The 27,859-nt window shown below is 45.6% G+C and overlaps 1 protein-coding gene and 1 long non-coding RNA gene across 11 annotated transcripts in view; one reads left to right on the forward strand and one right to left on the reverse strand.

The window, feature by feature from the left end:
• LOC139802471 (uncharacterized) overlaps nt 1-11,883 on the reverse strand; it is a 31,043-nt gene extending 19,160 nt beyond the window's left edge. For 2 of the 8 annotated variants that reach the window (XR_011728642.1, XR_011728639.1), the window contains exons 1-3: nt 11,712-11,880; nt 8,845-8,923; nt 1,249-1,353 (exon numbers count right to left, since the gene is read on the reverse strand). This is a non-coding gene — a long non-coding RNA (uncharacterized lncRNA). Of the gene's footprint in view, nt 1-1,248; nt 1,354-8,844; nt 8,924-11,711 lie in introns of all 8 variants that reach the window. The other 6 variants (XR_011728640.1, XR_011728637.1, XR_011728638.1 and 3 more) reach the window with 5 other exon arrangements.
• Nucleotides 11,884-12,231: 348 nt separating this feature from the next.
• Nucleotides 12,232-27,376, forward strand: RLIM (ring finger protein, LIM domain interacting). 3 transcript variants are annotated; one of them, XM_071757649.1, is made up of 4 exons: nt 12,232-12,427; nt 21,277-21,465; nt 22,343-22,426; nt 23,329-27,376. In XM_071757649.1, the coding sequence occupies exons 2-4, from the start codon at nt 21,297-21,299 to the stop codon at nt 24,867-24,869; spliced, it is 1,794 nt and encodes a 597-aa protein (XP_071613750.1). In that variant the 5' UTR covers nt 12,232-12,427; nt 21,277-21,296; the 3' UTR covers nt 24,870-27,376. The 3 variants fall into 3 exon arrangements, with proteins under 3 accessions (XP_071613750.1, XP_071613752.1, XP_071613751.1); XM_071757650.1 differs by lacking the exon at nt 12,232-12,427 and adding an exon at nt 12,998-13,137; XM_071757651.1 differs by lacking the exon at nt 22,343-22,426 and having other exon boundaries at nt 12,273-12,427.
• The last annotated feature ends 483 nt before the right edge of the window (nt 27,377-27,859 follow it).

Below are 27,859 nucleotides of genomic sequence, written 5' to 3' on the forward strand. Positions count from 1 at the left end.
TGGGAACCTTGGGGACAGTGACATCTGAGACACTGCTGACACCAAATTGGCTCAGGCATGTCTAGAAAGCTGGTGCCCACAGGATTAGGTATGAATTTCCTGGCTAGGACACATTGGGATGGAAGCAGATAAATTCTGCCACAGCCCTGCCAAAGTCCTCTGACACTTCAGGACATCTCTGACCTATCTGATGGGATGGGAAGTGTGTGATGGAAGGGAGGTTTGTTCCTCCATCTCTTGTGTCCCTGGCAGGTCATTAAACCTCTGGTTTATCTCTCTAAACATGCAAACTGTGGTGAAGCCTGTCAATAAAGTTCAAGTCTTTGATGAAGAGCAACGAGGAACTGTGAAGCTCCTCCAGGATGCTTCCCCCTGGCATCCAGGCTGTGCTGTCCTTCAGCTGCCTTGGGAGGTGCTGGGGGTGTTCCCAGGGAAGGCTCTGGGGTTGTTTCCACCTGGGAAATGCCCTTCAGGAAACACTGCAACCAAGGGGAAGCCATGCAGAGGTTTTTCCAGGCTGTGTCAGGGATTCAGGCACATCCTGGCATCCTTTCTCCCATCTCAGTGGGGCACGGGAGGAGGAAATAAATCAGAGGGATGGTCCTCAGAGGTGGCTGTAAGGACAGAGACTGGGAATGACAATGGCCAGACCTGGATGCAAACACTTCTTTGACTTCAGAAAGTTCACACCAGCAACTTCCCTTTTGTTCTCTCTGCTGGGCCTTTCCCCAGAGAAAGTCAACACGGAGACCAAACCTGCACCAAATCTCAGATCTAAGCCCAGCAAGATGCAGAAAACCCAGGAGGAACCCCAGGTGGGACTGTCCTTTCCCCACCTGCAGCTGAGCAGTGAAAGCTGCTGCCTGTGTTGCCATGCTCTGGGCAGAGCCAGTTGTGCTCCACTGGCCTGGCAACACCACATCCAAATGGTTTATTTACAATCCTACAATTCCAGGTAGGAACTGCCAGAACAGCCCATGTGTGGTTTGTGTTGATAAATGCACAGAGGTTTTCCCCATCACATTGCTGGGGTGGGAGGGGGGGCTGTGGGATTACACCTACACCACCTTTTGCTCCACAAATATTCTTTGTGTTGCAGCAAACACACTGGTTCAATAAAGCACTTCAGCACATACTTTATCTTAAGCATATTGGAGATTATATCCCTCTTTAGCAAAGCATTTAAGTATGTGCTTAATTTAAGGATTTAATTAAGCATTTTAATTGTAAACTTCAGTATGTGCTTACCTGCTTGGATGAGTATGAGTGAGATTACTACGTGCTGAAGATTCCTACATGAAGTAAATGACTAATTCTGTTTGGATGAAGGTGCTGCAGTGTTCTTGCACAATGCTGTTAAAATATAAATGGGAAAAAAAAGGTAAGAGGTAGTTAACTCACTTCCTTTAGTTTACAGTTGCAACCACAACCCCATCCAAGCTGATTAAAATCTAATTTTATTAGTTATAACCTGTTTAGTGGCATTATAAATCAACAGAAAGGGACACCTGAAAAATTAGCCTCCAACTCATAGGCTTTAATCATGAGAAAAGAATGATTTTGATATCCTCTCTCTCTCATTGGAGGCAGGGACCTTGGAAGGCAAATGGCCACACCATTAAACATCTTTTCTCCTCCACCAATTAACATTTCCCTCCTCATCCAGAGATGTCCCACCAGGTGCCCTATCAAGCTCTTCAGATGTTGATCTGCAGCAAATAACTTGGGTAATGCTTGATATACATTCTTCTTTTTTTTTTTTTTTTTTTGCATGTTGCAGATTCTTCTTGGAGAGGCAAGAGAAAGCTGTGGCATTTAACAAGTGGAAATGGAAAAGGTATTTTCAGATGTGGCACCAAAGCTGAACACACTCCTGTGTCAATGCACTACCAGTACAGGCAGAAGAAAACCTCTGTCAGCTCTGAGCAGCATCAGGTACATGACCTCCAGGTGAGTAAATCACATTTTCTCCTGCAGTGAGCACTGGTGCACCAGTATAATGAACAGCACATTATCACAGCCTCTGCTTGGCTATCTCAATAGAATGTATTTATTCTTCATAGCCTGTGGTACATCATGTTATTTATTTTTTCATCTAATGTATTTGGAGCAACTTGCTAGCAAGCTGCAGCCCTATTTATCCTTCAAAGGACAATAGCAGGAATAAACGTTAAACTAAAGAAGGAATAATAATAATAATAATTAAAAATTAGCAGCTTTATATGTGCTATGCTGAGCTACATTTCTTGGCAGCCCCAGAGATTCAACAGTCTGGTATTTATCATGACAAAGTGCAGAGATGTCTGATGATTACATGTAGGAAAATAAAGAGACTGAGCATAAACTGCAGACTGAGATGATTTTTTTTTTTTTTTTTTTCAGCAGGCAGCTGCTAGTGCTGGCAGGGCACCTCAGCCCTGTGGGGCAGCCAGAGGAGGGGGCACAGGATGGGGCAGTGAGGGTAGCAGAGCTGAAACCAGTGATAAACAGGCCAGTTGATTACAGGAGGAGATTTAGGCAGCCTGCTGCATCCCATTATTTAACACCCTGAGGATTATTTTCAAGGAATTTATCCCTCCTTCATCTCCCATTGGATAATGCTGCCAAATGCTGGCACTGGCTATGGAGACTGTTGTGGGTTTTTTAGGGAGAAGCTGAAAGCTGCCACAGCCTGGAAGTATCTCTGCTTGTGCTTTGGTGGCTGTCCTTGGACAGGCAGTTTTGTCACTCCATGCTCAGCTTCTTGTTGCTCTAACAAGGGACAAGGAGCTTCATTGATCTTTGTAAAGCATTCAGGGAGCATCACATTTTTCTTTCATGTTCTGGATGTCCCTGGTATAGAACATATACATCAAACCCTGCCTCTAATGGAGTAATTAAATGGCTCTGCTAAAGGGATGTCATAGGATGGGATTGATTGCAGATCACCCAGAAATGTCTTCCCAAGTCCCTCTGACGTGACTCTCCCTCCTTCCTCTGAATTTCTTCCTGCATTAATTTCAGCACGTTCTGGGATTATGTGAAAAAGGGCCTTGGGGGACTTGTTCTGCCACCACAGACAACTTTGCTTTCTGAACTGAAGCATTTCACTCCTATCTGTCTGGACATATGAGCTGCTCAGCACTGCTTCATTACCCAAGTTATTTTTAAATTCCCAGAAAGAGCAAAACATTGCGTGAGGAGCTGGCATTTGCTGTTGAAACAGCTGCAAAAAAGCACAGGCAGAAAAACCCCACTCTGGGTGCCCCCTGCCAGCTCTGTGATTAACCAGCACCCAAAGTCACTGCCACACAGGCTCGAGCTGCTCAGGAGATGCTGTAAGATTTGGGAAGTGACCATCAAAACTGTGACTTGGATGTGAAGGTGACCAACCACCAGCACTGAGCAAGGAGATGTCTTTGAAAGATCTCTCTTCCCTCCAACCCCACTCTGGGTTTCCCACTTTCTCTTTCCCTCATTTTTCTCTTAAGGACTTAGAAAACCTCCATTCTGGTTTCTCAGCTCAAACTGTTGGGGGACATTTTGCTCTCTGTCTTTTCAGAGAATGTCTTTGGTTGGGAGAGACCTTCAGGCTCATCCAGTCCAACCTTTGACCATCACTGTAAGTTCACCACTAAACCATGTCCCTAAGGACCAGATCCACACATTTAAACACCTCCAGGGTTGGTGTCTCCACCACTGCCCTGGGCAGACTGTTCCAATGTCTGACAACCCTTTCAGAGAAAATAATGTTCCCTTTTCACCAATGCTGACTGCCTTGGGGCTTGTGCTGCTCAGGGCAGCTGTGGCTCACACTGATAATGTTAGACAGGTGAAAAAAACCCAACTATTGGTAACCTGGAGAGGGTTATGGACATGGCCTCAGGCTGAGAAAGGAGGAGAGATGGCTCCAAATGGCCTTTGCACCAAACTGGGAGCTTCCCCTCTTCCCTTCACTCCTGCCCACAGCCATCATGTTCCCACATTTATTCTGCAGAAACCCAGCAGGAGCTGTTCTAATAACCCACTCCCAATTCCAACCTAATGAAGGGTGCCAGCTTCCTCTCAAGTAATTCTTGTACAAGCCAGAGTGTTTCCTTTGGAAAAAACAGAACAAAACAAACCCCCAAAAAACGACAACAAAAAAACAACCCACAAACCAACAAAACTCATGAAGTATTTCCAGTGATTCTTCAGCAATGGGCACTCTGCCACAGTTGGCAAACTGTGGGTGGACTCTGTTCATGGGACAACTTTCCACACTGCTAAAAATACACCACAATCTGTTCTGATGTCCAGCTACCAAACACCACTTGGGCAGATAAAGAACACTTCAGGATTATATCTGCATTTAAATGCCCCTTAGCATTTTATTCCTTGATAAACTTGTGTCCCTGGGGTGTCTTCTCACGAAGGTGTGTTTTCCAGCCTTTGGGAAAATCATTCTGGAGCCCAAACAGAGGTAATAAAACCTCCCTTGTCTTCCTTGGTGTCTCCCTTTTTGCTTCCCCAGCAGTGTTAGCTCCTCTTGGCAGAGCATCTCATTAGGAGCTGATTATTCCTCCTCTGAACCACTGTTTTCTGTGACTTTGTCACCCACCCCGTAGGCAGATGCTGCTCTATTCTTGGGCTGACAACTTTACATCTGCTGGCACTGAAAAAACCCTCATTTTGTTTACTGAAGCTCAGCTCATTAAGTGATCCATATTTGGTATCAGTGACCTGCCCCTCACTTCTGTGTACCTGAGATCACCAGTAATGATTTCAGCTTTTCTTGCAGGTCCCCTGATCACACATTAAGCAGCGTGGGGTCACCAAGCCAGAGGAAGGGAGCTGTGCCCTCTGCTTGCAATTACACTTGGAGACCTATCAGGTTTGTGTCCAATTAATATCTGTCACATTGGCTCACATCAGGCCTCTTTCTCAATCAAAATACCATGAATGACCAGATGTCTGAAGGTTTCTTCTGTCAGCATCACTCCTTTAGAGCAGGGCATTAAGTCCCTGGTGAACCTGGCCAAGTCTCCTTTTCAAAATGGTTCAGTATCTTCTTGAAATGATTTATTAGCCAGGCCTCCTACCCACATTATTTTGATGTTGTTTGGCTTGGCATGGCTGTCAGCATGTTAGAGACATCACGTGTGCTCCAGGAAAGGCCAAACTTTCCCCCTCATCCCTCCCCAGATGGGCTCAGACTTCTAGTGGGGCTTTTTGTTGACCCCAGCCACCTCCTCCAGGCTCCTGCTTGTTTGGGATCACTCCAACAAGGCACAAGTAGGAAGGAGTCTGAGTTTAAAAGGGAAAGTGAGGAGTGGCAGGCAGCTTCTGGTTGCTGAAGCAGCAGGAATGGAACATTCTGGAAAGCTGTAAACAACTTCCTATCAAAAATGTGCAACACCACTTCCCTCCAGCAAAGTTATACCCCACTGCTACTCATTCTTTGGTGTCCTTGCCCACAGAAAGTCAAATAATGTTTCTCATGAACTTCTGAGGAGCCAAAAAGCTGCAACAGATTTCACCTGGCCTCTTCTCTCCCACCTGTGACAGGCCAGCCCAATTTTCTTCCCTTGTTTGCCCCCAGCTGCTTCTGTCCAGGGCCAGGGCTTCAAATCAGGTGTGGGAGAGCCTCTGTTCTTCTGCCCCAATGCTGCAGAAACCTTTGTGTCTGTGGTGTCACATCCAGTGGCTCCACAGCTTCCCACAGGACAGTTTGCACCATGGGCAGAGCTCAAAGATGTTCTCCAACCCCCCCCAAATTTGTTCTGATGTTTCCAGCTCTCAGCTTGGAGAGCTCAGCACTCTGGGTGGGAACACAGTGCCCAGGAGCTAAGTACCACCACGTGGACTCAGGTTTTTCTTCTGTCTAAACAGAGAAAAAAGGAAAACAGCTTCAAGTGGTTTTAACACTTAGAACCAAGGGAAAAAAAAAAATCTCTTTTTTTAGAACTCTTCACCAATACAGTACTGGAGCCAAGGTGGGAAACACTTCTCTTGGATCAGTTCTGGTGAGTTACTGCCTGAACACAGGATCAGGGGCAGTAACAAAGCACTCTGCAGTGTCCAGCACTCAGTGTCAGGGTTGTATAAATTGCTACATTCTCTGCTTTCACATATTTTTGCAACATTATTTTTGAGGTTTTTTAGGTGCAACTGGATTTACCAAACTAGGTAGAGACTGGCAGTAAATGTCATGAGAGAAATCCTTTGGGCCTTTGCCACAACACATCACACAGCTTTATCCCACAGCCTGCACAGGTGGAAGTGGGAATGGATTTTAGCCCCTGAGGAGCCATTTGGTGTAAAAAACCAAAAAAGAAACTACCAGGCAGGTGGTAGGCACTTTATTTCTTCTGTTACCTGTGGTGGTGAGGCCACCAGAGGATTTTCTGTTTTGCAGGGCATTTACCCAGCACACTGGGCAGAACTTCACTCATTCTGCATTTCTCACACTGTTTCCAAGTTTCTTCCAGAAGCAAAGAGGAAGAAAAAGCCAACTGAAAAAAGTAAACAGCAGCCTGGCTTTAAAACCCCAGGTAGCAGGGTGTGCAGGCAGAATTGCTGCCCTGATTTCTAGTTAACAGCCTTTTTAAAGGCCAGAAAACACTAAGTGGAAAAACTGCCTTCTCCTTAGCAGGCTGCCTAAAAATGTGTGTGTGGCATCAGCTGCAGCAGTGCACTGAGCAGAAAGATTCTGAGCAGCAGTTTCTGGAGAAACCCTGAGTTTCCTCCCAGAACCCTGACTGTTCTGGTTTGGGCTGCCTTGAAGAGCACAGACACATCAGCTCTGCCATCCTGGGCACTCTCCTCTTGCAGGAGCTTCCTGAGCCCAGCTTCAATCCTGGGATGTGGAGGGACCTTCCTGCCTGTCCCCTGGCACAGGGTGAGCAGCACAGAAGCCAAATGGAGCTTCAGGATCTCTCCTTTCATAGAATCACAGAATGGTTTTTCTGAAAACACTTCTTTTAAGTAAGCATTAGGTGGAGAGCTGAACAGTTTGCAGAAGATCTCAGTGGTGCACAGAAGCCCACCATGCTCTAAGGAGGTGAAAAGTGCTTCTGAAGCCTTCTGGTCTTCTACAGAGTCTTCTTCAGGAGCTTGTGGCTGTTTGTGTTCCATGGGGAGAGATTAGAGAAAACTTCAGGAGTCTGTGTAAAAAGAGTGGAGGGAAAAGTCTTCCCAAAAAGAAGGAGGGGATCCAAAATCCTGGTGTGGGGATCATAGAATCCTAGAACTGGCTGGGTTGGAAGGGACCTCAGAGCTCATCAAGTCCAACCCTTGCTCCACTCCCCCCGTGGTTCCCAGCCCATGGCACTGAGTGCCACATCCAGGCTCTTTTGAAATATCTCCAGGGATGGAGAATCCACCCCTTCCCTGGGCAGCCCATTCCAATGCCTGATCACCCTCTCCAGAAAGAAATTCTTTCTAATGTCCAACCTAAACCTCCCCTGGCACAACTTGAGACCTCTTGTGCCCTCTTGTCTTGCTGAGAGTTGCCTGGGAAAAGAGCCCAACCCCCCCCTGGCTCCAACCTCCTTTCAGGGAGTTGGAGAGAGTGATGAGGTCTCCCCTGAGCCTCCTCTTCTCCAGCCTCAACACCCCCAGCTCCCTCAGCCCTTCCTCACAGGACTTGTGCTGGATCCCTTCCCAGCCTCCTTGCTCTTCTCTGGACCTGCTCCAGCACCTCAATCTCCTTCCTGAGCTGAGGGGCCCAGAACCCTGCTTTGAGTGAGCAGAAAAGAAAATGGAGCTTGGTTGGTCACCCAGGTAAGCCTTTACCCCACCTTTGGTTTGGCCACATTTTCTCACAGCTTTTGGGTTTGTTGCCTGTTTGTTTCTGAAGCTTTCAAGAATCTGATCCTGGTTCTTGTGCCTACCTGGACCAAGTTTGTTATCCCCAAGTGAGGCTGAGCTGCTCCTAAGGAAAACACCTGGGCTGGAATAACCTCCTGAGGTACTGTCTGAATGGGAAATACTTTGGTGTATAACACAGAAATAAGGGCTTTTTCCCCCCACCCTCCATCTGCCTGCTTGCCCAAGGAGCAGGCCTGTTGCCAGGGTAAAGGAATAAAGTTAGGCTGTTAGGAACTGTTATTTCCTTAGTTTTCACCTCAAGTTTGTTCCAGTCTGGTACCTTAGTGTAAATTGGCTTCATTTCCCTGCTCAGTACCTGGATCTGCTAATGCTTTGAGTTTGTCAGGTCTTTTTTTAAATTATTTTTTGCTTCAGGTTTAGTGGCTCCCAAGAGATTCAGATTTTTTTTTTTCCACCTCACTGCATTTGGATTATTACTTATCTATATTGTGAATGTATCATTTTAATATCTGTTTTTAGAAAAAAAAGGAAAAAAAAAAAAGAAACCATCATTTTTCTCATCTAACACTGCATATCAAATAACAGGGTTTTAAGACTCTGGGGGATTTGAAGCAAATTTATTTACCCTCATTGAAGAAAATGACATTAAACTTACCAGGGAAAAGTGTTGTAATTCTCCTTCACCACACATCCATTAGCAAACTGAAAACACTTGAGTTACACCATGCTTTTCCTGTAGATTTTGGGCTGTTCTCTATATTGCAAAACACTCTGTGCAAATATATTTTCCCCTGCAAGTTTTTTGAACTAAATACACCAATCCTCTTGGGTTTTTTTTTCAGAGCTGTTAAGGGGGGCTGTGTGCACAACCATTAATTGTTATTAATGTCAACTGGACACTGAAATCCACTGAGTGGCTTTGAAAAATCAGACCTTATTCTGCACCTGATCAGCCCTGTGAGAGCCTCTGCAGACAAACTCCCCCAAACCACACCAGGTAAAGTGCTTTTCCCTCAGCTGCCTGCCCTGTCTACCTCAGCTCCAAGTTGTTACCTCTGAAGGAAGGTGTGGATCAGCAGAACCCAGCTGCCACCTCTGTGCATCCTTGGCTGTTCCTCTGGCAAACATCCACCTGAAGAAGTCAAGAATACAATGTTTTACTTCTCTGCTGCCTGCCCTTAGATAACCTTCAAGGGTTTTGGTAAGGTTATTCACTCAGAAGTATTTTATTGAGGAGAAAAAGGAAGAGGCAAACAATGTCACTTGCCAGATGTCAAAGAAATACCAAGGGGGTGTTCTTGGAGGAGAAACCATCATCTTATCCCTCCCTTCCAACAGCAGAATATCCTCCACCTCCCATTTGCTCAATAATCCCTAACATTTTGCTGCTTGGGGTCTAACAGAGCCACTTTCATCCTGCTCTGACCTTGCTTGGTATCCAGAAAAGGGAGAAAAAGCAGGATTCACTTCCATGCATAAATCACCCTGTGGCAGCCACATCACCTCCTGTTTCCTCAGGTCTTTCAGGGCTGCTTTATTTAATTTACTAATTGCCAATACACTCTGGGGCTGCCTTATCAGTTGTCAGCATAAAGTGATCAATTGTGTGCCCATCATTTGCCCTGGGAAGTGTCCACCTTTAACTGAGGAATTAATTGTGTGAGTATATGATGTTCATGGATTTGTATTCCTAACTAGGAAATTCAGAATTAAACTAAGAAGAAAGAGAATAATGGGGCTAAACAAAGCAATTGAGACCCTGTAAATTTCCACAAAAACAGTGTAAGCAACACAAGGCCTTGAGGAGACTAACTTCTGTCTGGATGATAACTGAAGTGTGGGTCTTGTTCTTAAAACAAGGCACTGCCAAGGCTAAGGAGGCACCAAAAGAATGCAAACATCTGCACAGAGACAACAGAAAAATGCCACAACCAGCAGATAAGGGGAAAATTATGGCTAAGGTCTCATTTTGCTCTGTAACAAGATAATGAATCATAGAATCCTAGAACTGGCTGGGTTGGAAGGGACCTCAGAGCTCATCAAGTCCAACCCTTGCTCCACTCCCCCCGTGGTTCCCAGCCCATGGCACTGAGTGCCACATCCAGGCTCTTTTGAAATATCTCCAGGGCTGGAGAATCCACCCCTTCCCTGGGCAGCCCATTCCAATGGCTGAGCACCCTCTCCAGAAAGAAATCCTTTCCTAATATCCAACCTAAACCTCCCCTGGCAGAGCTGAAGCTCTGCCAGGGGAGGTTTAGGTTGGATATTAGGAAAAAATTCTTTAGTCCGTGCCCTCTTGTCCCACTGATATCAGCCCAACCCCCCCCTGGCTCCAACCTCCTTTCAGGGAGTTGTAGAGAGTGATGAGGTCTCCCCTGAGCCTCCTCTTCTCCAGCCTCAACACCCCCAGCTCCCTCAGCCCTTCCTCACAGGACTTGTGCTGGATCCCTTCCCAGCCTCCTTGCTCTTCTCTGGACCTGCTCCAGCACCTCAATCTCCTTCCTGAGCTGAGGGGCCCAGAACTGGACACAGGACTCAAGCTGTGGCCTCCCCAGGGCTGAGCACAGGGGCAGAATCCCTTCCCTGGACCTGCTGGCCACGCTGTTCCTGAGCCAGCCCAGGATGAAGTCGGTGAGAACAAGAAAGGTAAAGGGTTCAAGTTTGAGGAAGACTCCTTACTTCATCCAAAGACCCCCTAACAACCCCCCGATATCTCCCCAAGAGAGGACTCTGCCCAGACTCCACCTATCATGAATATTGTAATAACATGATGTAATCCCTATGAATATATATGTAAACCCACCCCTTTTTAATATTCATAGAATTATAATCAATTTAAGGGAATTCTGGAGTTTTAGAAGCGTGTGAGTGGAGCAGAGGCTCCCCGTGCACCCAGTGCTGTTTTTTTTGCTCACTGCAATTTCAATCTTATTAATTAAATTAAACCATTAACAGTGAGGCTCAGTCATTTTTAACAATTGTCTTTACCTGCTACAAAGGCACCAACACACACAGAGGGGTTTTCTCCCCAAAAGTTTCTCCAACCACTGGCATCTGCCAAGCACTGCCCACATCAAAAGCCTTGCTGTGGGTGAGGAACAATTTCCCCCAAACAACAAATATTTTGGTTCATTAGAAGGCCAAAAGGGTTTTGTGATGTTAAATTTACCCTTAAACCCCCCATTTTTTCCCGTTTGGCTCATTCCCATTAAAAGCTGGGATTCTATCTTCCTACCCATTCAACAAACTTTAAATCCACCCCTAAACTTGACAGCACCTCCCTACTTATATAATAAAATGCCAAAAAGGAGAAACAAAAGTGTCTCGGGAGCTTCTTGAAACTACACAGATTGTCAGAAATTTGCTTTTTTTTTTTTTTTTTTTTTTTTTCTCTGTAACTTCCTTGGAAGTCACCTCTGGTTTACTTTTCCTTCAAGTCCTTCTCAAGAGAGTGTTCAGGCACTGTGGTGGGATCTTTCCAGACTCTGAGGGAATCTTTTCAGTTCTCTACAGGAGCCAAGCAGAGTGTGAACCTTTCCCTCTCCTCACACAAGCACTGGTACTCAGCACCACACAAGCTCCCTTGGGTTCAAAACTGAGAGCTTTTTTGTTTTTTTTTTCCCTGGTTCTCTCCTTACTATTTCTTATTATTTTCCACAGATTTCTTCCCTCTCTGTCTTAGCCTGACTTCACTTCTCTGCCCGAATGCCACGGGGGAAATGGGCAGACCCTGGGGGGGTCACACCCGTGGGAAGGACTGCAGAAAAATTTACCCCCAGAACAGAACTGATGGAACAGGGGAAGCCTGGTGCTCAGTGAATTAAAGCTTACAATGGAAAAGGCGAATGATCTTTGTTGTTACACTGTGTGGCACTTGTCTTCACTATGCCTACACCGGGTCAGCAGCAGTGAAAACCCGCCTGGAGGAGGGGAAAGGGAGAAAAAGTGCATATCGGCGCTGACAGACACCACTCCTCCACTGATAATTCCCTTGGGAACCCTTTGCCGCTCTCAGCCCCCGGGGCCCGCACCTCTGCCGAGCGCCCGCCCTGAGGTGACGCGAAATGGCCCCCGCCCTGGCTGCCGCGGGGACAAGGCCCCTCCCGCCGTTTCGCCCCAGGAGGGCACAGCCGAGCCCCAGGACCCTCCGTGGGGGTACTAGGAGGCTGCAAGAAGCCGGGGGGACGTGAGGGACCCGGGACAAATCCCCCCCTCCCCTCCGCCACCATGACAGCCCCGCGCTTCTGCCCCTCTTCAAAATGGCGGCGCCTCCCCCCAGCGCTGAGGGCCGGGGCCGCTCTTTCCCCGCGGTCCTCCGGACTCGTTGGTTCGCGGCTCCCGGGTTGGGAGGGGGAGGAGGAGGGGGCGGTTCCTGCGCCTGCGCGGAGGGGCGCGGAGAGGCGCGCGCGCGCTCGCTCCCTCACTCGGCTTCGCTTCCGCTTCGCGGCGGCCGCTTCCGGTCCCCCCGTTCCCTGGTAACAATGGAGCAGAAAATGGCGGCCTGAGAGGGGAGGGCGGGCGGGCGGTGCTGCGGCTCTGGGAGGACGGGACGGAGCGGGGAAAAGAACCGGGACCGAGCCCGCTGAGGAGCTGGGAGAGCAGCGGAGCGAGAGCTGGGGCAGGGCGGCGGCGGGCGGTGAGTATCGAGGCTGCGGGGCCGACTCCTCAAAATGGCCCGGAGAAGGGAGAGGCCCAGGCCCAGGGGAGGCGGCGGCTCCTGCGGCCTCCTCGTCCCCCTCATCCCCCTCATCCCGCAGCCGGGAGCCGCGGGGCCTCCCCTGCTCCTGCTCTAAACCCCCGCCGTGCGGTCTGCGGGGTCCCGGACAAGGCAGGTCCCGGTTCCTGGTTCGGTTGGGGCTGAGGAGGCCGAAACCGCCGCCGGGCAGAGGCGGAGCGGGGCTGCCGTGATGGAGCCGGGGGCGGCGATGGCGGCCTCCGCGCCGCTCTGCCCGGGGCCTTCCCGGGATCCCCGTCTCCCCCGGGATGGGCCGAGCTCTGGGGATTCTTCCCCTTTCTCCCGGGGCCTCTCGCCGGAGCGGGGCGAGCCCGTTCCTCCATTTGGAGCTGGAGGAGGGGTTGCGCTTCCCCTTCGGGGAGGGCTCCCGGGCCTCTCACCCTCCGGGTATGCGGTTTGGCCGGAGGAGGAATTTAAAGCAGGGCCTTTTTTGGAGAGGTGGAGTGTGGAGCGGGGTGGGGGGAATCCCAGCCGCTCTCCTGGGCCTGTTCAGTGCGTGCTTCAGGAATCGCAGCTCTTCGGGACCGTGTTTTGAGTTTGTTCTTGCCCTGAGTTGAGAGAGGAAGCCCTGTGGTGGGAGACAGGCAAGAGGAACTCTGGCTGGATCTGTTGTAAGAGTCTTGGTCAGCCCGTGGCCTGTTAAAACCTGTGCTGTTTGCTCTTCCTAGCCTGTTAGTTTCTCTCCAGTTAACCACGTCATCTCTGCTCTGTCACCTTAGCTTCCTGTGCAGGTTCTTCCTTCTCTCTTTAATGTCGTTTGTTGACATTTCAGGTTCCTGTTTGCTGGCTTTCAAAAACATTGGCAAGTCCAGCTGGATGGATTTTCAGTCAGGGGCTTTAATAGAGGAGCAGCAGCAGTTGCTGTATAGTAGGGAAAATATAAGGAAGTTATTAGGGTTTGTTATGTGTCCTCATTTTAGTCTGTTGTAAAATTCTTAGCAAAAATACAGACTTTTTTTTTTTTTTTTAGTAATCCTTCTGTTCATTCCCCGTTTTTTCAGAAATGTGGAGTCTTGTAGACTTGAAAGCAAGAACTGCAGGCTTGTAAACAAGAATTTCAACTCAATTTTACCTCCTACTGCTGTCACACATCTGATTTTTATTTTCCCTGTCCCTGTTGGCAGTGCTGGTTAATTTCAAGTTACAAATCAGTGTCAAAGTGCTAAAGAAGCAATTTGTCCCTGAATATTAATTGCAGTCAAGTCTCCTTTTTTAAAAAAAAATTAAACAGCTGGGTGCTTCTTGGGCAGTTAATTATCTTAATTGAGAATAAGATATTTTTTGTTGTAGTGGGCAACCAGCACCTCAACTGCCTGTGTTTCTTCTGCAGGTTTTAGTGTTTTGGAATTAAATATAGTTGGGAATTATGTCTTGCCTGCTCCTGACAGGGGAGCACACAGCACACAGTACAAAATGAAGGCTTCTTTTGTACTGCTGTTTGGAGGGGAGTGAACAAGGTGATCCCTAAATGGAAAAGTTTTTAAATGCCTGGTGTTAATCCACCTCCCCAACTTCCTCCTCTCTTCCTCTTCCCCATGGGAGTGGATCAGAATAAACCCCTTGATCTTGGTAGGATGCTTCTGGTTGCAGTGGAGGGGTTGTACTTCTTTTATTTACTTTCTTTTCATGCACTTGAGCCTTAAAATTACATTTAAATCCAGTTTACACAGCTTAACAAATTACTAGGCTATTCTAATTATTACTTTTTTTTGTAGGTAGCTGGGTTTCCATGCATTCAAGTATTTGAATCCAAGATTATTTGGCATTTTATCCAAGTTTCTGTGACTTAGTCCTGATCAGCTCTTTGAGTCTGCAAGATTTAAGCTTGAAGGGATAAAACCACAGATGAATATCTCTGTCCTCAAGATATTTAACTGAGTCTTGTGCCTCTCAAAAATATTATTTCTCAGCAGTGTAGAGTCAGAACCCTTGTGTGGGGAGCAGAGATCACCAGAAGCTTCACAGGTTCTTGGTTTTGCTTTTGCACAAGTTCCTGGCTGCAGATAATCAGAAATTCCCAAACTTGTGTCTCTGTCCAACTGTCCAGGTGAATATTAACAAGGTCCTTGTGAAAAATTCTTGCTGTTGAAGCTCAGCTTTTTACTCAGGGAGGTCTGCAGGGTGGTCTGGGCTCTTACAACCATCTAATGAGAGTTGAACATGAAGGAAAAGTCATCACATGTGTTCTCTTAATTAAAAAGTTAGAAACCTTTTGCTTGGGACACTCAGTTTAAGTGGATTTGTGCTCAGCCTTGTTAAAATGCTTGAGTGTATCATCAGAAATGGAATTTTAGTCCTAGAGAGCTACTTCAAGTCACATTTTACTCCCTTTTATTTTCTACTTGTGCATTTGTCAGGCCTTGGACATCACCCACAGAAATCCCCAGATTTCCTCTGTGGCTTGTGGCTTTTTCTTGCCTCAGCAGCAGTTCTGTGGAGAGAGTGAGATGCAGTGGTAAATTTAAAGATAGTTTTTCTTTTTTTTTTTTTAATTGAAATTCAGTGAGTTCTGACTGGCTTAGTGCTCTCACTAACCACAAGTCCTGTCTCTTCAGAAATCAAAAACACTACAGGAGAGTCAGCATGGAGTTTTGTGGCTACAGCTTCCTTGGATGTCAGTCCTGTTTATCCTGCTGTTTTTCACTGGTTACTTCCATGCAGAATTCCTTCTTCCTTTGAGCTTTAGCCTTTCTGCTTGCTGACCTAGAGGCAAGCTCATTTTTTGGGGGGAAAAAAGACAATTTCATGAGTCTCCAGTGCTGGAAATCTGTTACATCTTGTATACATTGAGCTTTTTATTCTCTGATATTGTCTGAATTTGGGAGCAGAAGGCAATATTATCTTAATTTCCTTTTCAACACTATGTGAAAAATGTTTTAGTGAGTGCAAAGGATAAAAATGTGAAACTCTGGGGTTTGGCAGCTCTTCCTGTATTTTATTTTCAGAGCTCCATCTTCCACATGCTCTCAGCATTCTGGAATCACCAGGTTCCATCTTTGTACAAAAGGTAACATTGGAAAATTATAATGATTTCTGGTTTTAACTCCAGCTCTTTGAGTTTGGAATTGCCACAGGAAGGTTGTGCAGGGCTGCTGGGATTCTCTACCCTGGTTTCTTCACTTTTCAGGATCTGAGAGGGTTTCTCTTCTCAACAGTGATTCTGTTGAAATGGTTTCCTGTTTTTTTTAACTCATTCAGTGGAATTTTCTGCAAAAATATCCACCTGCTCTCTCTTGTTTAAAATGTGATTTCAGAATGACATCTTCTTGTAGGGCCTTGGCTTTGCCACACACTGGGGCAGTGAAATGGCTGTCTGGATGTTTAACACCCCATGTTCTGTTGGGATTTAAATTCTAAAACAGTTTCCACTTCATAGAAGACAAAATTTTCTTCCAGCTTACCAAATGCAGTACAAGTTCTATGATTTTTTTTTTTTTTATATACAGAGGGAGTTCTTGAAAGTTGAAAATCTGGTAAATTCAGTAGAAACACAGTAAAAGCAAGAAATGGATTGTTCATCAGTGCCAACAGAATGCAGGGGTAGCAGGGGGGAAAGAAAAGAGTGGATCCAAAATTCAGAATTGCTGCTTTGAGAACATTTATTACTTTTTACCATTTCTAAGGTGCTGTTGAGTTGTACCTGTGCTATCACAGCCCTGGTGTGGTCACAAAAGGAACTTGTGCACCTGCACAAAAAGAGGAAAAAAAAAAAAAAAAAGCACAACAAACCCACAAACTTAACATAATGAAGCCCTGTGAGTGATGCAAATAACTGTTTCATTTCAGTGTCTCGTGGCAGCTTTTAATGACAGGATTCACTGACAGGCTTTGCATCTGCTGCTGAGCTCACAGACCTGAGCCACCAAATACTAAGCTGAAAATTCTGCTGTGTCTTAACTTTCTGCTGGTTCTGAGGGTGGGTAAATTGGCTTCCAAGTTTTTAATTCTTCTAGGAAGATTTAGTACTTGGAAGGCAGGGTGGGTCAGATGAATCCTGTGTGTGGAATTGGTTCTGTTTGTGCTTGAAGAAGGCCGGGGTGAGGGAACTGCCTGTTCTGGCTGCTGTTCTGTGTCATTTGAGAAGGGGAATTGGAGAGACTGCTGGCTGGGGCTGGGCCTGCCAAAGGGATGGTTTGGTAGAGCTGCTGGAGTCAGAGTTCACCCCCAGAGCTTTGAACAGGCAGCTGTGTTGTACTTCTCCTGCTCCAGAGCTAAAATGTCTTTGAGGTACAGTCAGTGAAAGCAGAGGAGGAAAAAAGTCATTAATCTCTAACAGCCCCAACCAGAAAATAAGGATTTCTGCCTTCCACTACTGACTCACTTCTTTTAGTCAAAGGTTTGATAATTTCTGCAGACTGGAAATAAGCAAGGTGCTCTACTGGTTGAAGTACCTAATTAAGATGAGGTTATGAATCATAAATGAGAAATTAGCCTTCTGCTGAGCACATCTCTGGAGCACTTATTCATATTGCCATCATCTTTTTTGTTTGTGCACAGGTATTAATTATGTTGCTGGGACGTGAGGTAGTTGAGGAAATGTTCCTAACATCCAGGGCACTGCAGATTCTCATGCAATGTTGCAATACCAGTACCACCTAGATGGGGATATCTTCTCAGCACCTGGGTTAGTTCTGCAGTTTAACCAATTCAGTGCCTTTCTCCTCTTAAAATTTGAGACCAGAAAACTACTGAAGATTATAGCTTTTGAGGTAGTGCTTATTTTTTTTTTTTAACCCTTCACAACTGACGTCAGATATTTGAAGTTTTAACCAATTTAGTTTCATGAGAGCTCAATTGTTTTATGTTTCATTGTTTAGTTTGGTCTTTTTTTAATTTAAAAGATAGGAATGCAGGCTCAAGTAGGGGCTTGGTAACTCAATAAAGAGAATTGATGTCAATACTGCACCTTTTTGAAGGAGAAAGAGTCAGTGATGGATCACTGTGCCTTACACTCCAGGAATACTTTTTCTGGGAAGAATTCTGCAGCCTGCTAAGCAGGGTGGAGACACACAGGGTTATTGTTGTTGAAAATAAATGGACAGCACAAGTATTTTATCAATGCTTGATAAAATGCTGCCTCCCTGGATTGCTTTTAAGGAGCAGTAAATTCCTGACAAACTCAGTTTACACACGACCTGGCATAAGGGAAAATGTGAACTATGTCAGTGCTGTAAGAATGGTAACTTTGCACTGCTGAAGGAATATGTAGTACTCTGAAACTGCTCCTGTCCCAAAGAGCATTCTAGTACTTCCTTGTCAATAAGAGTGTAACAAGCTGTACCTTTTGTGGGCTTACTGGTTTTGCTTCTGCAGTCTTGAGAAGTGGAGAGGCAGCTAATCATCTGTGCTCTGAAACCTCCCAGGCTGCTGGAGCATAACTGCAGGGAAGACACTTTGCTGACTTGTGGAAGGATGGGAACACCAATTAAGGATTCACTGTGGTTAATGTGTCTGGATGTTCAGCTGCTGAAAAATGTCCTTTGGTTTTTTATTTATTTCTTCATTTTTAAGAAGAAAAGAATTTATTCTAACTACGATTCCATTTTGTGCAGCCTTTAGGTGATTCTCTCCCTCTGTGTTTTTCCCATGAGGAGATTTTTATTGCTGGGCATCTCAGTTCAAGTTGTCAATCATCAACAAATCTCAACTTCCTGCTCATAGATGTGCCCTTCCCCACCTTCTGTCAACTCCGTGCTCACAAGGGAGGGCACTAAAGAAGGAAATTCTGCCTCTTTTAGCTTGGACAAGAACCAAGTCTTACTTTGAGCTGAACTGCACCCCTGGAAGGAAGAGGAGCAGAGTTGAAGTGTGCCTGCTTATTAGGTACTCAGATGGTGGTGCTTTGGTTGTCAGTTTAAAAGGGGCAGTGTGGACAGTGAAGAGACAAAGTGATAAAAGGGTAGATTTCTACCCTGGGATAGAAATCCCTATTTTATTTATTTACTTTGTGCAATCCCAGAGCAGTATTGTCCCATTTGCTGTCAGGAATAAGGAAGGGGGAATATCTTGGTGTGAATTTGTGTGGTTTTTACCTATTCCCATCAGTGTAAACATCCCCTATAGATCCAAAACATTTCCAAGCTGAGGTACAGAGGGGCTGGTGTAACCTGTTACAGTTGTTTGCAGCAGGAAAGCACAGTGAGTTTGGTACCTGTAGAAACAGCCCTGACATCAATTAAATTCTTCATTCAAGATCCCACCACTGAAGCTTTTCCTCAACAACAGCTTTTTTTTCAGCCTTGAACAATAGCTGATTTTATGGTTTAGGAGGGAAAGCAGGAGATAAAGGAGAAGAGCAGAGCAAACCTGGACATGATTTAAGCTTTGTTTTATTCTGAGCATTTCTAAAGGATCCCCTAATGAAGTGTGCATCAGCCTGGTGGTCAAGAAGAGATTAATTTTTTTCCCCCAACTTCACTTTATTTTGACTTTGTCCCTGGAGTGGTTCCCCTTCATCTTCTGAAGTGGAAGGGGCAAATGGTTTTTTTACTCAAAATAGGCATCCTACAGTAAGGTGCCTGTAAGCACTGGAATATGCAGTTAAAAGGAAAATTTCAAAGCATAGGCAGTAAAGAAATACCCTGCTTTGTATCCATGGTGGGGTTCTCTTTTTTTAAAAGCTGTTGTAGAATTAGCTTAATGCTTACAAATATGTAAAGAGGACATTTTCTCTGTGGTACAGGCAGGAAATACCCAGGGGAAGAGATTTTACAAACCTTTATGCTGCTGCCATCCCTTAGCATCTTATTTCATTCCCTTATTTTCTTAATTCTGTTGGCAACTTTGTTTCCTTGTGGGATGTCAGAGTTGCGAGACCTATCCCCAGAGAATATGCATCTTCCAAGGTTTTATTTGGGAGGCAAATTTCTTCTTCTACTTGAGGCTCCGTGCAAGTGTTTCTTTGAAAAACATTTCTCTTGGTATCTCTTGTACCTCTTCTAGACTAAATATACCTTGAACTGCAGTTCCTTGGAGTCAACGTTCTGCTGGAGAAACCTTGAAAAATAAATAGTTTTGAGTTCCAAGCAAATGATGTTTTCATTAGAACTACGTGGCTGAGCTTTTGAAGGGCAGACAGATTTCATAACTGAGCCCAGTCCCCGTTGCACGTAGCTGCTGAAAACATTGCACAACTCCCACCCTGAATGGCTCCATTTATCCCTGGGTAGGACAATAATGTCACCTGCCAGGCTTCAGACACAGCCTTTGAGGTGCCCCAGAGATTTAGCAGTGCAGAGCAAGCTGCTGGGCTCCTCTGTGAAACACTGGCCCCACCAGTGATTCCTGCTGATAAAAAAGGTGGGTAGTGAGCCTCATTTCTTTGGTAAAATGGTAGAAACTGACAGGTAACTTGGTAGCCTTGCCACCCAGTGGCAACAAATCAGTTGTGCCTCAGTCTGAGCAAAACCCAAGTTCAGCTGTGTCAGAATTGAAGACAAAGAGGGTTGGGGGAGCTGTTTTATCCTCTGTGGGTCTGCAATAACGGGATCTCCAGTCCTGTGGAATTTTCTGCTCTTCCACTCTGAGGTTGTCAGCCCACTGCAGTTTCCACATTTCCACAGGAGCAGCTGAAATATCTGCCCTTGCAGATGCTGCAGTGCTGCTCTGCTCTGGAGAGGCACTGCTGGAAGCTGTGGGCAGCCTTGACTTGACAGCTGTGCTGACAACCCAAAAAAAGATGCTTTTTGCACTAGGCAGATGTCGAAGTCTTGGAGATTTTCCAGTGAGCAGCAGAAAAGCTTTTATTCTTCCAGTATTTTCATGTCACATGAAGTATGGTTTAAATGAAAGGAATGTTTTCTGATGGGGGGGATGTTATTGCAGAGCTTTTTAGCATGCTGAGGATTAGGTTGCTAATCACCTCTCTGAGCAACTAGATTCTACCAGTTGTACAGGAAAATTCTTGATGTTGTGAGGAGCAAGGCATGGTGATTAAGAAAACGAGTTATTTTGACTTCATTTGGTAGATTTGCATGGCACAACTAGTGCCAGAATGTCTCCTGTATTTGCATGCCTTTTGTTTTATCAAGTAGAGATATGGCATTCAGTGATGATTATTTTTTTTTGGAGGGAGAAACATTGTTATCTCATTTAACTAAAAAGCAATGAGAATATATTAAAAACTAGACAATACAGAAGATAATTCTTGGGAGCAGAAGTTACAGCTGGTATTGTACTCACTGTGGAGTTTTGTCCTGGATGTTCAAGTCAACACCGTGTAGTCAGTAAGTGCTGACGCTTGCAAGCAAATTCTCCTCTTGATTTTACAAACCCTTTTCCTTTTTTGTTGTTGTTTTTCATTGGTGTTTTTGCACACAGTGTTCCATACAGTCTTCCATCTCCTATACTTGGATTTTTCCATACCCTTTCCATCCTGTTAGGGTTCCTGAGCTGGTGAAGAGGATTTTTCTTGTCAGAGTCGGCGTGACCGGGGCGGCTCGTACCTCCTGTTGTGCTGTGTGAGGCAGATGCAGAATTAGGGCTATTTCAGGCTAAAAAGCTTTCCATCCTTGCTGCTTTATGGCATGTTTGGTAATGCTGGGCATAGGTTTTGTGGGTACTTGCATGCTGTGAGGATGATCTCAGTTTTGCTCCCTGTAGGTACCCACCTCATCCTAAGTGAAGCCTCACGAGCAAACAACTCCCCAGACTGAAGGGTGACAGCAAAGAACTTGGCAGAGGGGGAACCTGCCTGGATTCCATGCCATGCTTCACTACACTGGATGAAGGGTTTGTTTTCTCCTCTTTAGGTACTCTTCCACTCACCAAGATGGAAAGCTCAGATTCTAGTGACAAAGGCAATGTTGATCAATCAGAAGCACAACGTCAGAGCCAGCTGGATCGGTTGGATCGAGAAGAAGCTTTCTACCAGTTTGTAAACAACCTGAGTGAAGAGGACTACAGGCTTATGAGAGATAACAATTTGTTAGGAACACCAGGTAGGTAATCCTTGTGTATGTAAGTCCTACTAGAACAGTTTGTAGATGATCTGTATCGTTTTCTGTTCAGTTCAAACTGTTTCAGCCAGTTGGCTTGTGTGCTGCAGTTGTTTTTCCTGGTAGGAAGCAGCTCCTTGTTAATTTCTGCATAGACAAATTTGAGCCAGTCCTCTGTCTAGTGGAGAGGTAGTTAGGGTAATATGGATTAATCAGATACAAAAATCCAGTGTTTACACCATTTGGCAGGAACAGCCAGTTCCTGACTTGACCCAGTTATGGACCCTTAGACATTTTGGATTGAAAAGTAATCTCCCTTAAGCACCTATGTTAAACTTCTGTGCTGGTGAGGTTAAGAGTTGGTAACTAGGTTAAGCAGTCTGCTGCCAGCTTCTGCATGGGCATTTTAATGTCAGTTTTCAATGGACTTATTACTTTAAATTGACTCTTTGTAGGATGATGCCTCATTCAAAACAGTTTTTCATTGAAAACATGACTTCAACTAATTGAAGCTTAATAATCATGCTTGTGAAGGTGTTATCTTGCCTGTTTTACCCTGGGCAGCCATTTAATTGGTATAGGATGATGAAAATTGCTGTTGAGTTGTAGAGGTCACAGAACCAGAAGGTACTTCTGCCTTCAGTAGGTTGGAACTGTTGAATCTTTCAGCTTCAGCAAAAATTTATTTGGGACAATGGCCCTGAAGTGTCTGAGGTTCCCCCTAGCAACCTGTTTGACAGTCTCATTATGGCAGGATTTAATTAGAAAAAAACCCAAAATAAGACAAGCAGTGGCTTGTCCCTTCTTTAGAAGCTTTTGATAATGCTTGCCATCCATATGACTTGGAAATATTTGTGGAAAATTTTGCTTATTTTCTAAGGTGAAATTACTGAAGAAGAGTTGCTGAGAAGGCTACACCAAGTTAAAGAAGGTCCACCACAGCAAAACAGTGATGAGAATAGAGGTATATACAGTATTTGTGAACACTCTTAACTTTAGCACCCCATATGGACCTTAACTTGAGTGCAGGAGTGGGACAAGTTAAGCCTAGGCAGGTGCAAGGTGAGCTTTGTTTCAAAACTAAGGGAACATTGTCTGCTCTCTGCTGCAGAGATCAGTTTGGGACAGATTTCACTCCTCATGCATCTGTTAATTGAATCAAGATGAAGTTTCATTTAGGTTTCTACCCCCCCTTTATTTTTTTTTTTAATATTGCCTTCTGCTCTGCTCCCTTCTGGGGTGTTTTTGGGCAGTCCCTCTGGTTTTTTATTCATATTCAAAATATATATTGAATATATTCAATTATATATTTTAAATTCACAATATTATTATTATTCAAATAATAATAAATCATTATTTATTTTATACCCTTCCAAAGATGCTCTATTTCACAGATTGGTGGAGCACACTTGGAGCTTTGCCACTGGGGTTCATTCTTTAAGCAAAAGAGATTTGCTGCCAAGCCATCCTTCAGGGGGAGGCTGAGGCCAAACTTAGCTCTTTATTTAGCAGTCAATAGATCACTTAATTGTTTGGAAAGGAAAACACAGAATATTGACGTGTAATGACAGCTGAAATGTGACCTCACATTTACTGGTGATAAGTAATCAGTGTGAGTTTGATGACTTGTTTGCTGTGGGATGGCTGCAGCCTATCTGTACCCATCAGAAAAATGTCCACTCCTGCTCCCTTCAAAGAGCTTTGGTCGATAAGAACCCGAGATGCTCCACGTGAAACACAACTTGGGGAGGATTAACCACTTCCAAACGGTCACTTATTAAAAGCCAGCGATGATTTTCTTGGAAAAAGCTCCCTCTCAGGTTAGCTCAGCGCTCTAATTTTGGTAGTTCCCTTTCTTTTCTGCAGGTGCAGAGTCAGCAGAAGATGTTTCAAATGGAGACTCCATCATTGACTGGCTGAATTCAGTCCGACAGACTGGGAACACCACCCGGAGCGGGCAACGAGGAAACCAGTCCTGGAGAGCAGTGAGCAGGACTAACCCAAACAGTGGTGACTTCAGGTTCAGTTTGGAAATCAACGTCAACCGGAACAACGGGAACACGAATCCAGAAACCGAGAACGAGCCATCTGCGGAGCCTTCCAGCGGGGAGGATTTGGAAAACAGCCAAAGTGACTCTGAAATTCCAAGGTCTGAATCGCCGCCGTCCGTCAGGCAGGCTGGAGCAGAGAGGAGCACTTCGGAGGAGCTGACAACCGAGGAGGCTTCACCTCCTAGAGGGCAGAGGAGAGCAAGAAGTAGGAGTCCGGAACAGCGGAGGACGCGGGCTAGGACTGACAGAAGTAGGTCACCTATTAATCCAGTGAGCGAGCCACCTCGCAGGTCTCACCACACCCCATCATCTCAAACACCCGAGCACTCCTCGGCCACCGAAGCTGAGGGGAGCTCCAGAACCAGGCAGCACCTCACCCTGAGGCAGCAGCACACAGCGGGGACCGAGGTGCCGGGCGACAACCCCGTCGTGTTTCCCGGCCCCGAAGCGAGGCCTCCCCCTCAGGCGCCGGGGCCTTCGGAAACCAACGGCCCCAACGAGCCCGCGGCGCCCGGGCAGAGGCCTCCAACCATAGTCCTGGATCTCCAGGTGAGAAGAGTTCGTCCAGGAGAGTACCGGCAAAGGGACAGCATCGCCAACAGAACTCGCTCCAGGTCCCAGACCCCCAACAACACCGTCACCTACGAGAGCGAGCGGGGAGGGTTCCGGCGCACGTTTTCCCGTTCGGAACGGGCCGGGGTGAGAACTTACGTCAGCACCATCAGGATTCCCATCCGGAGGATCTTAAACACGGGCTTGAGCGAGACCACCTCGGTGGCAATTCAGACCATGCTGAGGCAGATCATGACGGGCTTCGGAGAGCTGAGTTACTTCATGTACAGTGATAGTGATGCTGATCCTAGCGGCCCGGCTCCCAGCCAGAACGTGGAGACTTCGGAGGCTCAGAACGGGGCCGGTGGTACTTCCAGCAGTGAAAGCACAGATGTTAGCTCAGGGGAGGTGTACGAAGGGGGCAACGAAGGGGGGTCGACATCTGGCACCAGACGGGAAGGGCGGAACGCCAGGGGATCGGTCACCTTCGAAGAGAGCGGCTCTCTCCCCTTCCTCAGCCTAGCACAGTTTTTCCTCCTCAACGAAGATGACGACGACCAACCCAGAGGACTCACCAAAGAACAGATTGACAACCTAGCCATGAGGAATTTTGGTGAGAGCGACGCTCTGAAAACCTGTAGTGTCTGCATCACGGAGTACACGGAAGGCAACAAGCTCCGGAAACTGCCTTGTTCACACGAGTACCACGTCCACTGCATCGACCGCTGGTTGTCAGAAAACTCCACCTGTCCCATTTGCCGCCGAGCAGTCTTAGCTTCTGGTAACAGAGAGAGCGTTGTCTGAGTGAGATCTGGATTGATGGCCAAGCAGCTGGTGTGATAGTGATGGGCAAAGAAGTCACTTCCTTTATGGCCACCTTTTGAGTGGTGCCTCAGTGTACAGTAAGGACTCGGAGTGAATCTTCCCCCGCCGATGCGTTTTCAAGCTTTGAAAATTGGAAAGTTAATTAGGGTGCTCAAGATCTAGGCAGTTCGGGTGTTAAATTTCACTTGTCCAAAGCCATCTGCCCACTTTATAATCCTACTTTCTTTTTTTTTTTTTTTTTTTTTTTTTCTTCATGAAGAGTATTAAGTTCTTTTCCCCCCACCCAGCCCCCTGCCATCCCAGTCCAGCAATCATTTTGTCCTCAAGGTTGTGCTCAGGAGGAGTTCTCAGAGAAGTCATCCCAGCTAAACGTACGTGAGTCACAGAGGAATTTTTCCAAGAAATCCAACTCTCTGAAAAAAAAAAAAACCCCAATAATATGAACTTAATTGCACACTTGAATATTCTTTTGATTTTTGTCCTGGGTTTAATATTGGACGTGTCTGTGTAAATAACACTAACGTTAGCCCTTTCCCCATCACTATGGCACGCTGTAGGATGAGCTGTTAGCTTAATTGGGATATTTATCTTGTTGTGGAAATATAAGAATTGCCTATGCTTGTTTAAATAAAAAAAAAAAAAAGAAAAAAAAAGAAAAAAATCTGTTTTAAAATTGTAAAGCTTTTTTGTAGAAGCTCATTACTTTTCCAATGCACTGTTGTACTAACGCATTAAGAATTAAAATTGTACCATGCTTAGAAATCAAGGATGCTTTTCATACAAAAACCCCACCCCACAGAGAGCAAACTAAACACAGGAGAGCTGCTTTTGTAAGTGTGTACCTGTCAAGAGCAGTGCATATCTGTACTATTTATGTGAACAGCTACTGTAATATAAAACTGGTTGAATTAGACATCTTAATTGCATTAAAAAAAAAAAAAAAGGAAACGAAATGTTCTAATTGCAGTGTTTTGCAACAGGAATGCCACCAAGAAAGAGGATAAAACATTAGAAGTGGTTTTAAAGGTTGGTTATTTCTTGGTCTGGTTGCTAATCTCTGATAATTCAAACCGGTGAGGTTTCTGCCCAGTTTTTCTCTTTACTTTCAATTTTGAGGCAATTCTCTGTAACTCATCAGCAGACAAGTGTTGACAGGTTTGTTTTTTTTTTTTTTTTTCCTTCCCCACCAGCTCCAGCTCTATTAGTAACCTCTGGATCTCTTGAGCAAACATGCTGATACCAGCACCAGTAGCCTGGGACTCAAATTAAAATAACTATTAACTGGAAAACAGGTTATTAGTGTTAGGTTAAATTTGAGTATCAGAATTTATTATGGGAATACACTTCAAACGTGTAACCAATTCTAAATACAACATTTAAAAATCCCAACAAACAATCTCTCTGTGCTCAGATGGAAACGAGTTGAATTTCCTTTTTACAATTATATACGTGGCAGATGGAGAAGTGGAGAATGTACCTCAGCTCCCACCAGTGTCAGGGGAAAACATCCTTGGCCCTCAGTGACCCGTTCTTTGTTTTGTGCTCTAATGATTGTTATTTTTTCTAGCTCACATGTACAACAGGGAAAGCAATATTTATTTCAACTCCAGGGCAGTAGTTAGGAAGGGATATGAACTGCTCTTGCTGGCTCTATAGGAAACGTTTATTCCTCGGGTGACAAAACCAGAGTTGCTGCTCTCTTTTTTTTTCCTATAAAAACCACAGTTTTGGTGTTTCACAGTGGTGGTTGCATAACTTAGGGTGTCTGCTCTAAGCCATTTTAACATCCCATCAGCTGGTTAAGGATCCCACAACATCCCAAAATTCTAAAGTTTTTCTCACCCGTGCGTTTCGTGGGGTTTGGTTTGGGGGGGAAACCCTGGCTGGCTCTGGAGCTCCTTTTCCTCCCAGTGGGACCCAGGGTGGTGGCAGAGGAGGGGGTACGTGTGTTCTCTTTGGACAGGAGAATAAATAAGCTCATGGTTTTGAACTTTGCCTTGGAGAGCTGGCAGTTAGTTATTCATTTTCAGGTGCTGGACCCTAGGCCAGAATTTCCTCAACAAAATAACACTTCTGAATTTCTTCCAGGAGTGTTCATGTAGCAAATACATGCTCTCTGTTGCTGCTTCCAGTAGCTTTACTGATGTACTGGAGTGTAGAAGTAGAAGAAGGGGGAAAAAAACCCCAAACAATCAACCTCCTTTTGGTGAATCCCATGTTAGCTTTCCAAAGCCTGATGTGCATCTTTGAGGACCAGAAAGGAAGGAGCCCAGTAGTGCTAAAGAGGGTGAAGCCCAGCTGAGGTACGTGTCATTTGGCATTGCTTTTGGGTTTGTTTTTTTTATTTTTATGTAATGTTCTGAGTTTCCAGTAACTCTTCACGTGGATAGAATCAAACTTTGCAGTTTTGTTCTAGCTTAACAGCAGCATGCCTTAACATTTTCTCTTTCTGTAACAATAGCAACTAATAAAATGTTGGCCCCTTCCCAAGTGGTACTAAGAACAAATAATTTAACCTCGGTGCAGGAGACCTTGAATATTCTGAGGTGGTTTTATTCACCTTTGGGCAAAGCTGAGCTGAAGGTGCTGGGGATTTGTTGCCTGGCGTCTGGAGGAGTTGGCAGAAAGGAGATCGCTGATGCAGCAAAGCCCTGGTTCTGTAGCTGAGTCATCTGTCGGCCTCTGGTAATTCAATTTCCAGTCTTAAAGTGATGTTGGAGCCCGGAGGAGCCAGAGTTAACACTTTGTTTGCTGACAGAGTGGGGAAGCCTCTGGCCAAGGTCCACGACTGGCCTCGCCGACAGTTTATGAATCATTTTTGTGGTGACCGCTTGTGCTTCCACCTCCCTCCCTTTCTGCTTTCTGGCTCTCAGAGGAGGGATCCAGCTGCTCAGCTCAGCCTTGCAGCCAGGGGAAGGGTTAAAAGGGACGATTTGGTCCTTGTCGGGGGTCGGAGGGGACAGAAAGGA

The sequence above is a fragment of the Heliangelus exortis genome, chromosome 14 (genome assembly GCF_036169615.1).
Source record: "Heliangelus exortis chromosome 14, bHelExo1.hap1, whole genome shotgun sequence".
NCBI classification, from domain to species: Eukaryota; Metazoa; Chordata; class Aves; order Apodiformes; family Trochilidae; genus Heliangelus; species Heliangelus exortis.

What these genes read in the sequence shown, in the direction of transcription:
- RLIM (XM_071757649.1), top strand. Translation starts at nt 21,297, where the DNA reads ATGGAAAGCTCAGATTCTAGTGACAAAGGCAATGTTGATCAATCAGAA. An exon ending in CAATTTGTTAGGAACACCAG is followed by an intron (nt 21,466 to 22,342) that starts GTAGGTAATCCT and finishes TTATTTTCTAAG; the next exon opens with GTGAAATTACTGAAGAAGAG. An exon ending in AAACAGTGATGAGAATAGAG is followed by an intron (nt 22,427 to 23,328) that starts GTATATACAGTA and finishes TCTTTTCTGCAG; the next exon opens with GTGCAGAGTCAGCAGAAGAT.